Below are 13438 nucleotides of genomic sequence, written 5' to 3' on the forward strand. Positions count from 1 at the left end.
CAGTCTTCACATATTTGTAGCCATACTTTCCAATATTAAAATTCTAGCTGGTTTATAACTTTTTCTTTTTAAATTAAGACCAAAAGAAACTTATAGTTTTTGCTCAATTCTGATGGCCACATAATTTAATACTCCAGATTGTATTAACATACTTGCTTAATCTGTTTATTAGCCAGTAGAGTATGTACTATCAATTCAGTATGCAGTACTTAAACTTTCTGATTTTTTTATGACAGGAATGGCAAACATCACTGACACTGTAACAGCAACTGCACATTACTGCATGTTAAAAAAAAAGCAGAGATGGACTGTCAAACTGTGAGAGCTTTTTCTAGTCATCAAATTGTTTTACTAAAATAGGGAGTAAATGTAGGTTTTTCTGAGACACTGAATAAATAATGCATTCCATTCTTCCCAAAGTGCAGAAGCAAATGTCACATTTGTCTTTTCAAAAATGTACAAAGCTACACCAAGTGTACTGTAGAAGGTGTGTAAAAATCTAAAATATAACTGAAATCTGCAGTTTCAGTCATTCACAATTAAATCCCTTAATGCAGAGATATTATTAAAAAATACCTTTCTTAATCTTTCAGGAGAAAATTCCAGACCAACCAGAAAGAGAGTGAAGAATACACCAAACTCTCCTAACGTCTCCACCTGCACAATAGACTTAGGAAAAAAAAAAAATCAGTGCACAGCAGTTGATTTATAACACAAAATTATAAGTACACTACAAAACAAATAGCTTCTCATTAGGGTTTCCACAGGTGGTTCCCTTGCTGCTCATACGACATCAGGAGTCCCCAGAGCAATTCTTTTTCCTGGATACTAGGCAATGATGTGGTGGCAGAGTGCTGGTCACCCTGTGTGCACCTGTGCACTGATCTTGGTAAGTGTTGAGGAACACACCTGATCCAGGTAGCTTGGCTGGCAAGCTGCAGATGGAGATGGAGACTGAACTCTCCGTGGGAGCCTGCAACAAGTGTCAGTGAACTACCAACCTTTGGGAAAACCAAAGTGAAGAAGGCAGAGAGCCTTGTCAATGGTCAGACTGGGAAGTTTCCTTAGGAGTAAGCTTACTTGCTGGTTGAAGAAAAATGGGTTATGTTTCATACATTTACTATTAAATCTCCAAGGCTTGCACTCCAGAAGCTACTTCTTACTAGTTATTTTATTGGTCTGTTGGTGTAATCTTTCTGCTAGACTGTGGTTGCTGTTCTGTTCTCCATTCTACAGGCTCCACACATCCATCTCTCAGACAAGCACAATCATCAGCCTTTGTGCTACAGAGAGAAGGATCCAACAGCAAGAAAAGTGGTTGTCTTTCTCATCTCAACAGAAAAATGGGGATACTTCTGGCTGGCAACTGGTGTACCCTCAGGGTTCAGGTCTCAGGCCTGTTCTGTTCAACAGATACACACATATATCAATGATCAGAATGGAGGAGGTGAACACACCACTCACAAGTTTGATAAAAGACTGGGGCTGTTGACTCTTCTGAGGGACGAGATGCCTTGCAGAGGGATGTAGATACTGGAGCATCAAGCAATGATTAATGGGAGGAAATTATTTGACAATATGCTGGATTCTGATCCCCCTAGGATGAGGTAATGCCAGGCACAAGTACAGATTAGGAGAGGAGTGGCTGAAGAGCAGCCCTGCAGAAAGGGATCTGGGGGTGCTGGTGGACAGCAGGCTCAGTGTGAGACACCAGAGGGCAAACCCCGTCCTGGGGTGCATCAAACAGAGCATCAGCAGTCACTCAAACTTATCCCACTATGCTCAGTGTTGGTGTGGCCTCACCTGGAGCACTGTGGGCAGTTCTGGGCCTGCCATGGAAGGTGGATGTGAAGGCCCTTGAATGCATCCAGAGGAGGACAAAGCTGGTGGAAGGCTGGAAGAATGTCCTGTGAGGAACAGCTAAAGACTGGGTTTGCTTAGCTTGGAGAAAAGCAGGATGAGGGGCAACCTCATCATTCTCTACAGCTTCTTGAGGAGGGGAAGTGGAGAGGGAGGTGCAGAGCTCTTCTTACTGGTATGCATTGACAGGATGAGTGGGTCCAGTTCAAAGCTGCCTCAGGAGAGGTTCACACAGGACATTAGGAAGCATTTCTTTACTGAGAAGGTTGTCAAACCCTGGAACAAGCTTCCTAAAGAGCTGATTGATGCCTCATGCCAGTCAGTGTTTAAGAAGTATTTGGACAATATGAACAATATGCTTTAACTTTTGGTCAGCCCTGAAGCGTTCAGGCAGTTGACTGGAATAGTCTATTCTATTTTAAAAACCTAGTATTTTTCTATGTATTTACAGGCCAGAGTAGAAGAAAACAAGGTTCATCATCAATTACAGAAGTGGGGATGAGAACCATCTTTTCTGCCATTAGAATCTGTCTGCCTTCTCAGTTCTTCAGACATTCAACTTCTTTAGGAAATGGAGAAGAGACCAAACACAAGAGACCCAGTCAACATGAGTATTATCCAGATGAATAATGTTTAATCACAGCTCCACAAGAAAAAGGCACACCACTTAAACTGCTCTAAAGAGACTTGTCTGTTCTGACCACATCATCTTCAATGTAAGTCTCTTGAAAATTCGTTGTTGGGTCTCTTACTCGCCAAGTTTACAAACTTGTTTCTCAGTCCAAGTAGTCAAACTTTTCAGACAGTCTCAACCCAGAAATTATGTACAACACAGAGGCTGAGATTATTTAATATCTTCCAATACAAGACCAACAAAATCCTACAATTTCTACTAATCCCTACTTACTTTTGAGCTCAACAATCATTTTCAACAGAAGCCTACACAGGAGCAGATGTTGCAAAGACAGTAAGTTCCAAGTGGTTTCATAGCTATCAATGCAACAGACACATGCAACTTAGGCAGACATTACCATGCAGCCCTAGCATGTGTTCTGTTTTGCCTGCTGGCTAAACAATCTGTTAATGCACACCAGAGCACTAATCAAAACATGTCCAACCAACCACAGCTCACAGTTTCACAGGAGCCACTAATCTGAGTACACGTGATGGAGCTAAAAGGTTCAAAAGACTTCAGGAATGTGGGCAGGGTACTGGGAAAGGAATAGGGGGACTAGGGTGGATGAAAGCACTACAGAGGTGCAAAATAGCTCTCTAGAAAGCCAAGCTATGTTCCTTGGGGAACTATTTGTTTTAAATGCTTCCTCCGCTGTCCACACTGACTTTTTGCAAGTTTCTATGTATTTTATGTCATTTAAATAATTTGGCTCCCAACTGTGATGCTTTATGATTAAAATCAAAAAGAAAGAAAGAAAGAAAAAAAAAACTGACGTAAAACTTTCACGATACACAACCTTCAGTTTTCACTTTCAACAATTGTCATAATTTTATAGGAGAAAAAAAGATTGAAAACAAAATTATTCAAAGACATAAAATTTGAAGCCCTCCTCTTGTAAAGTTTCTTGTAAGGTTTGGGGATATCTCTTTTTTAAATACATCTGAGGTTGGCAATACCATATTATTTTAAAACTACTTTTAAAGATTTCAACAAATTAAATCAGTCAATGAGTAACTTGCATACTTACCTTGATACTATTTAGTCCTGAGGGTCCTAAGAGTACTCCACAGATAATATATCCAAACATGGTTGGCAATCCTATTGTTGTGCACAGCCAGCCACACGGCAAAGACAACATTCCTATTGTCACAATATCCTAAATACATAAGATTTATCAGGCATTAATATAAAGGATGCATAAATCTGGGATGAAATTGAAGATTCTTATCTTTCAAAAGATAAATAGTACTGTAAAATTAAATATAGACTACTTCCCATGAAAAGAAAACCAAACTTCTGTAAATTAACCTCAGTGCTGTTGTACGGGTAAGCACAGCAGTTTTTCAGATGAAAAAGATGAGGTACTGACCTTAAGTAACTGGGGGACTTTAAATCAATTTATAAATATTTTAAATACATTATAGAAAGTAGGCAATTTCCTGGCTGGAATGACACCTTGCATTAAAACAAGATGGTGACACAGAACTGGTTTGGGTTTTATAATTAAAACAAAAATCCCAATCCACTTATTCTATATGAAGCACAAATACAATCAAAACTCTACCATGTCTATGTATTTTCCAGTATCCCCTTTTTCATCACAAGGCACAACCAGATAAATTCTCTCTCCTGACAACATGCAAGTGGCTTCTTAAGCACAGCAGTAGCTTTAACACTTTGTAGTCTGAGAGAAGGAACAGTGCCCCAAAGGTACAAGAGAAGCGGAATAAAAGCGGAGAGGATTCACGTGACATCATGATCAGTCTTGTGAAGACAAACCTAAGAGTAGGGAACACACGGCTGAATCACCAGAGACAGGGGAGTCATGATAACTCTGATAACTTCAGAGAGACAGAGGATGAAACTATACTCACTCCAACCAAGCAGTACTGACATGCAAACTAGGGGGACTAAATCCAAAAGTGAATGACAAGAATGTCTCTAAAATTATTACCTTTATGAAATGATGATCAGCACGAGGAATGGTTGAATCTCTGGGTTTAGTAAGGATATACTGATTGTTCTGAGAATCAATAAGCATACTAAGACCTAAGTCATCTTCTACTTCTCTTTTTGAAGCATTTCTTTTGGAGTTGGCTTCATCTTCTTCCACCCTTAAAACTGCTTCAAAGTTTACACCTCTTACCTTTAAGAAAAAGAAAACAAATAAACAAACAGAAAAGGTGAGTCAATTAAGCATATCATAAAAAGGGAAAAACTATTAGCTGTGCTTGAAATTTCTACAGAACTTGTTGACACCAACAAAACATACTGCAGGTTTCTTCACTAAAAATCTTTCAATTTCTTTATTAAAACTTGATGTCTTTAAAAGTAACATTTTATTACCTTGAACAAACCCAACTGGAGATTACAAAGTGATATTCAGTTCACGAAAATCTGAACTAAAGACTGCGTTCCAAGTCAAGAAAAGGTCACTATCCTGTAAATTTGAAGGAGAGATTATAAGAACTGTTTCTACCTAGTTATTTTCAGAATTTTATTCCTCAGAACAGCAATTCTTGAACACAGGTTGTAGTGCAGATTTTTTAATTCATTTTTACCTGATACACTTCAGTATTTGGCTATATTTTAATAGAAGCTTGTGTATCTTTATCAGAATATTGACTACTATATTAAAACTTCTCTATTCTAAAATGCCACTGTTTTAGTTTAAAATAATGTTCCTTGCAATGGATGGAGAAGCACACAGCCCTCCAGGCTGCACTTCACGATTCCTTCTCTTTCACAGAGGGAGCTGGAGGCAGAGGGGCAGGGAGATGCCGGGAGAACAGGGCAGCCCTGGCCTGTGGCGGTGCCCGGGTGCCGCAGAGCTCCGGCTCCGGCGGGGCCGCTCCTCCCCGGCGCGCCAGGAGAGGGCGCTCCCGCCGGGCCCGCCCCGCCCGCGGCTCCCACGGCCACGGCCGCTCCCGTCTGCTGCACACAGAATCAAAACGCCGGCCGCTTTCACTTTCTCTCGATTCCAGCACAACTGCAGAAGAAAAGAAAAAAAAACAAAAACAAACAAACACCCTCCCCAAAAAACCAAACACAAAAAACCCAAACAAAACAACAGCTTGGCTGTCTAATACAGAGAAACTGGTTTTTGCCTCCTCAGAAGAACTCAAGAGCTCTGCTCACCTCAGGAGTCAACCTGGAAATCAACAAAAACCTCCCAAGAGCAGAAGGCAAATAAAAGGTAACTCGTGTTTATGCAAACAGGGCCAATTTAGGGAGTCTGAGGATGGCAAAATGGGACACGAGAATAAACTGACCTATTCCTGGCCCCAGAGACATACAGCCGTACCTGAAGGATACTGTCCCATCAGGCAACATAAAAACAAGGATCAGTGCAGGTAGGCCAAGGTACAAAATACAGAGCAAGTCAGATGTGGAAGAAAGTAACATCACAAATACATTTCAGGTCTTTCCTTTGAACAATGTGTTTTTTCCCAGACTGTGAAAACCAACTGCAAGGATTCTTTCTCTCCCGTAACTTTCTCAAGAAAATGAACAAGTGGAGACAATGCTTAACATGGTAACTCCATATCCTGCCAAGTCCAACCACCACAGAGATGCCATATCTCTCATGGGCTGTATCAGTGAGATGGACTACACTTGTCCCTGTCAAAGTGGCAGCTGCAGGGAGGACTTTCAATCAAAACCGCAGAAATCACTAGCAAAAAGGAGCAATTACTCCTGTTTGCTCACTCTTTAACAATCACTAAAATCCTAACAACTATATAACACAAGAGAAACACACAGTGCAAACACCAACTACAAATAAATGCACTCCAGTGAAATGACTGAGTCTACAGCATCACTTACAGATTTGTTGTCATCAAAGGCATGCTCTTCTATTTCCTCTTCCAGTCTATCAGCTGCCCTCCTGACATCTTCCAGAATTTCATCAAGCATCGACAGGCTTTTGTTTTGGTGCTGCATGTTCTTAAGGGCTTCAACCTGGTGTTTTTCTGCTGCTAAGAGTTCAACATATTCCATTTCTTCCTGTTGAATTTTACAACACACAGATAAAGTGTTGGCAGGCCTTTGAGCAGAAAAAACATTTGACATAAATGTGTGCTTCTTTTGACACAAAACATTTTAGCAGTGGAATTGCAAAAGCAATATAGATGCCATGAAGACAGTTAAAGATTGCTTTTTCTTGTGCCAATTTTCATTGGGTAAGTGGGTAAGAAAAACAACCAAACAAAATATCTACCAACTGCCTTTTTTATTACATTAAAGAGTAGACTTGCCCCAAGGTTATGATCCAGAAAATACAAGAAAGGATTTACTTTGAGAAACTCTAGGAAGCATTTCACAGTCAAATAAAGTTTAGAACTTTGTGCTTTTGAAGGGAAGCATAATACCTTGAAAGCATAGCTATACTATCTACAACAAACAAACAAATTAGATGTAAAGCACAATGAATCTTAACTTTATAAGCCCTTTTATAAACATAGGAAGAGGTCTGTTTATGGTTTTCAAGCATTACAATAACTGTGGAAACGAGAAGGAAAAAAGAACTGGGGAGAGATGAACAGCCAATCACTCTAGCCACACTTCCTGTTCATGTTTCCCAAAAAGCACTTTTCCTATTAGAATTAAAACATGGGACTTTTCCCTCTATTTCAGTTTGGGTCTTCTATCAACTTGCACTGACAACTTCTGAAATTACTAGGTTTCTGAAGTAAAAAGAGAAAATATGCTAATATGGTTTGATATGGTGTGAAAACATTTCAGTAAGTTCCCTGATAAAGTTATGATGTTTCATTTTTCTTTGGATGTTTCAGGTTCAAAAAGAGAAGTAAAAAGCTTAATTTACTCACAACTGTGCCAACACCTTTTACATAGTTACCATGACAGTAACCAAACAGAATACTTTGTGTAATGACTGGGAACAACTGGAGGGTTTTGGGGAAAAAAGATTCTTTCCTTTACATGCCTCTATTCTTTTAAAGATTGTTGAGAGAACAGCAATGAGTAAGGAAACAGACACAGGGCAGCGCTCCTTCCTTTCAGTTAGATTCAGGATTCTCAGAATATTTACAAGCAATCTATAGGTCTGGCTGAATTCTCAGAAAACACAAGTTTCTGTCTCCAGATGCCCTGCTCCTGCCATGCCCAGTTAAAAATCAGAGAATATAGGTCTCCCATAGGGTGTGTGTTATCTGCCTACCCTCCATGGATACCTTCAATAACCTCAGCTTATAAAATGGTCCTATACATCTATGCTTTAGTAACAGCAATGTCTCCTCCTCCACACATTTGCAGATGGACATTTTCCTCCTTGGAATCTGCAAGAACATGCACATAATTTAATCAATTCCTTGATGCCAAGACAAGAGTATGTTCGGTACAACCAGTAACTGTAGCCAAATCCTTTAAAAATCCTGACAGTGGGATGAATGTCTCAATTGTGATGAAACCACAGTACTGGTGTCTGTTGGTGTTTAGAACTATCATAGTTACACCCTCATGGTGAAAGTTACCCGGATCCCAAAATAACTGGAGCTGGGAAGAATGTAACTATTAATGCGTTTGGCCCAATGTCAACAATTAGTTCTTATGCAACACGTAAGTAGGAGACACAGCCACTCTGATACAGCCTCAAGGAAAAACATTTCCTATCTATTGCTCTCTGCTAGCAGACATCGCTCAAAAGATGTAAGCAACAGCCCCCATATGAGCTGCAGACTCTCTGCTAATTCAGCAACAACTCAGAACACAAGATGAAATCGACAGTGATTAGATTCTTTCCCCTCAAAAATGGAAGAGATTTTGGGTGCAAGAAGTCCATCTCAGTCCTTTCCATTGGCCAAGACAAACAGGCTAAACAGAGCTACAGAGGCCAACTACATAAAAAATAATTCTCTAATTTCAAAGAAGTTCACTTTCCCTGAAAAGCAAGGTAGAAAAGCTTGGAAAAAATAAGAGCTTAGCTGCAAGTTCCTTCATGGAGATAAAGGTTTTTGTAGTCTATTAAAGTGGCATCTGTTTCCACCAAGAGACAAGTGTGGTAGCAGTAGACTGGGATAACCACAGGCAGTGGTGTCCATAAAAAGCACCAGTTAATTCAAACAAGCTGCTGTGTGCTAAGGAGGAGTGCATCACAGCACAAACACTGTTCTGCACCTCGGGCTGGGATTGGAGACACCTACCTGATCACGAGGTACATCCCAAGCAACCTCTTAAGCAAAGTAATACAGATAAGGATTGTACACTTACAGGAACACCCAAAAACACATGAGCAAAATGAAGAAAGATTGAGTAAGACTTTAGGGCAATGCTGATTCAGAATGCAGCATTGCTGTTGCTCTCTACTATTTAATCAGAGATGACAAAAGCACATGCAGAAGAGGTTGCACCTTTGCAATACTTGCAAGTCATTTTTTTCACCCATGTCTGATTAGAAGGCATCCAAGAAATTAGAAGCTAATTAAAAAGTAGGTAAGATTTTGTTACTTTTTCCTGAACTTCCAAACAGGATCCTGAAGCAAAAGAAGGCAGAAACCAGCTTCAGTGCTTCTTTCTTACTTCCCCCTGCCCCACACCGTGAATAATTCCATCTTTTCACAGCAGCAGAATCAGCAAGAAATGCATCAGCCATACATACGTATCCCAGCACTAATGACTTCCAGGTATTTTAACTCAACAGAATAAAATAAAGGGAAGAGTCCAGCACTCCCTACAGTTATTAATATTTTCCATTCACTTACTATTTAAAAAATAGATGTTCTATGAGTATACCAACAATATAATCATTACAGTAAAATGAAACTGGGACAAAGTTGGACCTAATATGTGTCTTATGAAGTGAGAACAAGTCCAAAACAAATTTATCCCATACAATTTTCATCTTTTTGCATGCATTTTTCCATCTCCTTTGCTTCCCTTTTACAACATTTATAAGGTTAGAATCACAAATATTCTGTTTAAATAACCACGTGCATGGCATAAGAAAGAAGGTGCAAAAGATTGCTCACTCAAGTAAATATTTTGATAATACAAAAAAAACCCCTGCACAATCCACTTCTGCAAAAGTAAAGTTTTGTCTGGACACACCTGTAAAACTTTGTACACAAAGGCTTCCTTCTAGGAGAAGCACCTTTCTCAAGTTCAAGGATAAATTACTTCACTGTTTTACAGTAACGTTACCAAGAATTAGATAAATAGGAAAGAAGATTCTGGACACCTTCAGTGCTGCTATTTTACAAGCTCTGAGAAAGACAAAAGGTGGGAAATCAAGTAAAGCTCATGACAATTTCTATGACATTTCTATGCAGCAGAGGCTACCTCTACCATAAAGTATCAATATAAAAGTCACATAAAGCAGTTCACCGGAATACATCTAGACCCAAATTACTCTCTATTCAAATGTGTGGTAATTTAGTCTTCATTTCCACTGCACAGAATCACTCCAATCTGCCCAGTTTAATCCTAATTTCTACTTCCACCAACCCTATTTTGGCACGATTCACTGGACATCTTTCTCACACGTAATTTCTTTCCATCTTCACCTGTCAAGATCTGCACATTTCTTAGCAAAAATGCCCTTCAGAGACTCTCACAATTCAAATGCTAAATGCCAATTACATTTTTGTTCCTTCTCTTGCTCCCTTGTGCAAGGGCAGCCTCTTCTTTTGGAAGACAGAAAACAAAGAGAATTCTTAATATATTCCTCCAGTGGTTGACGGGTAGAAAAAGGAAAAGAGCAATTTAAATATCAAATATATTAAATTACATTTTCTCACAATGGGAGACTTTCAGTACAGTCAGATTTTCAGTCTGAGCACTACCAAGTCCAGAAGACAGTGGCAGATTGTGCTCAAATTAATGGGACATGGGAACTCAAATTTTCCGTGAAGTATTTGTGTTCAACTGTTACTCATCTGTGTTTTTCCTTGGCAAAGTAATTTCAGCTGACTCTTGGAAGCACTGCTTTTCAAACCTGCACTTCTTAGGCTAGGAGTACAGAAGTGAGTTTAAAAATCTAGTCACCCACTGTTTTGCATGTCCATTTTACCCATATCTATACAAACACGGAAATGAAAGGCAGCAAGTCATTCTGTTTTAACTTTGGACTTTGGTTGAGCAATTCTCAATTCAAATGGATAAAACAATCAGTATATCACTGTTTGATAGCATTATTTCCACTCAGCTAGTGCCACTGGCTTGTCTAGTGCAGCTGTGCTATGTGCACTGATTCACTCCTCTTATTCCTCTCCCTTGAACATTATATTTGCCATAGGTCTTGTGATTATGCTTAGCTTTGAGATAAGAACTACTGACTGCTAATAAGTTTTAAGCTGTACACCAAAATTAATTGTAATTTTACTAATGAAAACAAATACTTCATTAAACAGTAAACATTGCAGGTTTTATGTAGATACCCTTTTTATTAAAACAGACTGAAACTGTGTCATAAGAAAGTCAAAATCACAAGTAGAATATGAATACTCTAGTAACAAACATGGGGAAACCAACCTTAATTGCAGCTTCTCTCAAGGCTTCCAGTCTCTGTCTACTGCTTTCTTTCATATTCACAACATCTTTGTAATCACCCTGCAGAGCTCTCTGGAGGCCATGGATTGCCTGAAAGACTGAGTTTTCACTTTCATTTAGCTCCTTTTGGAAAATTTCGAAGGTGTGCACCTGAAAAAGTTTCTCTTCATCAGACAGTCCTGCGTCCTTCTCAACTGCTCTTATGGCATTTTTTAGTTTGTTGAGAACAACATTCTTTTGGCGAAGAAGACCAGACAGTTTTCTGCAGCTCTCCAACACCCACTGCTTCCTCTGAGTGATAACAGCTCCTTTCCCACGGTGCAGCTTTATTGCGTGCTTCACTACATCTTCACGTTCTGCAGGGTTTGCTAAGGGGCCACAAGGCAGCGAAACCAACGTCCACAGGGAAATAAACCCAGCCGCCTTCATTCTTCACTTTATATTGCTCTTGGGAGAAACTGATGATCCACTGCTCAAAGCTTTCTGCATCTCCAGTATGCTCACCAGGCTGCAAGACAGCACCAACCAGTTATCAAACATGGTAATGTCGGGACATTAGATCAAACGTAGAAAATAAATCCAAGACTGCCTCCTGCACCACAAGCTTTAACAGAACACATCCAGTCTTCTTCATTCAGCATTTATGAAAACCAAGAAACAGTCCAAGGTTACTGACAGATTTTTGTTTTCCCCTTGACTGTTTCCTAGATAACATCTTGTTTTAAAAGCAGTGACTGGAAAGCTTAGTCACTTCACATGGTACTCATCTGCACTTCTCACACGAAAGAAAAGCCTTTAAAAATATCAGGCCATGACATCATAAGGCTGCATTTCAACCCAGCTCTAGAACTCATTAATCTCAGCTATCAGGAAATCTCCTGTCTCTTCTCAAACCTTTCCTAAAACATTGTATCATAACCATTTATTATTTATAAAGCCTCAGAAGCATTAACAAATTCAACTACACACATTCAACAAAACATAATAATAAAAAACTTAACTGAACCAGATTACATTATAAATCATAATTGTGGAAGAAAAAATGGCAAAACTTCCTGGACTTCTGAGTGCTACTAGTTTGGATTAGAGACCTCCTTGACCTGAAAAGCTGCAGGGCCTTGAGGTACTTTACTTCAAAACCTATTAGGGATATTCAGGATTTCAAAGTAAATTATAAAAACACTAAATCAATTCATTTGTAAGTTTACTTCCCAGCAACCACTTGAAGATCTATACTTAAACTGCTGTATTTAATTTTAGCACCAAGCAGAATAGAATTTAAAAACTAATTTCCTTCCCTCAGAACCTAGAAGGAACTACTGACATTATTGCACAAAATAACAAGCGTATTTTCTTTTAAAAAATCCAAAGAAACATAAAAACCCTCAAAAAACCCCTCACACCACGAAGTTACACATAATAACATATAAAATTCTGTGCATGCCACGCTAAAAGCTCACATCACACACAACACGTTCATAGATCATCAATATAGCAGGGATTTCCCTAAAAAATTAATTACAGTCTTGCTCATTGGGCCAGCAGCCCTAATCAGGAACCAACACATGGACACAGTCATCTGGAAGCAGTGTGCCTAAGAGAGAATCTTCTCCTTCAAGGCAGTAGCAGTCACAACCCCAGGTAACCAAGCCAGCCATCATCAACACACAGAATGAGCTCCGAGTAACCTGGTGCAGTGGAAGGGGTCCCTGCCCACGGCAGAGGGGCTGGAGCCAGTGGTCTTTATGGTCCCTTCTAACCCAGGCCATTCTGTGATTCCATGGGAAAGGAACATGGCAAGCATAGTCACGCACTACCTTCATTTTTTAAAATGCCCTCCCATCTCTGTTTCAGAGAGAAATGAGAAAATCTGTCTGTGAATTCGTTTATTTCTTTTATCAATGCATGAAATGCAAGCCAAAATATTTAGTTACTAATAGTTGACTGTTGGCTAGGGTTTAACAACGCAAAGAGCTGAAACATTTAAAATGAAGAACTGACAGTGCAATCAAAGTAGCAAAAGCATATCACATCAGACTAGTGCCAATAAAATAATAAAGTACAAATATTTCATAACTTTGATAAAGCTGTAGGGTTCACTACTTTTAAGGAATCAGGAAAATAACAATCCCCACCATCTGGCAAAGTTCTAGAGTGAAATTTTAGGAAATATTTCTTCATATATACAAACTAATACTCTTCCTCTTTAGAGTAGGCTTGGGGCAGAGATTTTGCTAGATATATATTACAACCTATTTTGGCAAGAAAGAGGGAGAAGAAAACACCCAGTGTATATCCAAGGTGAGTAAAAGACTGCTGCATGTCTTATGTGGTACATCAAACCACAAAACTAAATTTTGAGCAGAGATTGACACCAGAAAAGTGTACTCACTGCTG

At 39.3% G+C, this 13438-nt stretch overlaps 1 protein-coding gene across 2 annotated transcripts in view; it reads right to left on the reverse strand.

The window, feature by feature from the left end:
• TMCO3 (transmembrane and coiled-coil domains 3) overlaps window positions 1-13438 on the reverse strand; it is a 34234-nt gene that overhangs the window by 19976 nt on the left and 820 nt on the right. For both annotated transcript variants that reach the window (XR_010079714.1, XM_063392726.1), the window contains exons 2-6: window positions 11024-11549; window positions 6362-6541; window positions 4491-4682; window positions 3564-3692; window positions 577-669 (exon numbers count right to left, since the gene is read on the reverse strand). Coding sequence is in view for 1 of the 2 variants with exons in the window: in XM_063392726.1 (XP_063248796.1) it covers window positions 577-669; window positions 3564-3692; window positions 4491-4682; window positions 6362-6541; window positions 11024-11470 (1041 nt within the window). In the remaining variant the exon portion in view is untranslated. The remainder of the gene's footprint in view (window positions 1-576; window positions 670-3563; window positions 3693-4490; window positions 4683-6361; window positions 6542-11023; window positions 11550-13438) is intronic.

Source organism: Prinia subflava, chromosome 3, assembly GCF_021018805.1.
Source record: "Prinia subflava isolate CZ2003 ecotype Zambia chromosome 3, Cam_Psub_1.2, whole genome shotgun sequence".
Taxonomy (NCBI): domain Eukaryota; kingdom Metazoa; phylum Chordata; class Aves; order Passeriformes; family Cisticolidae; genus Prinia; species Prinia subflava.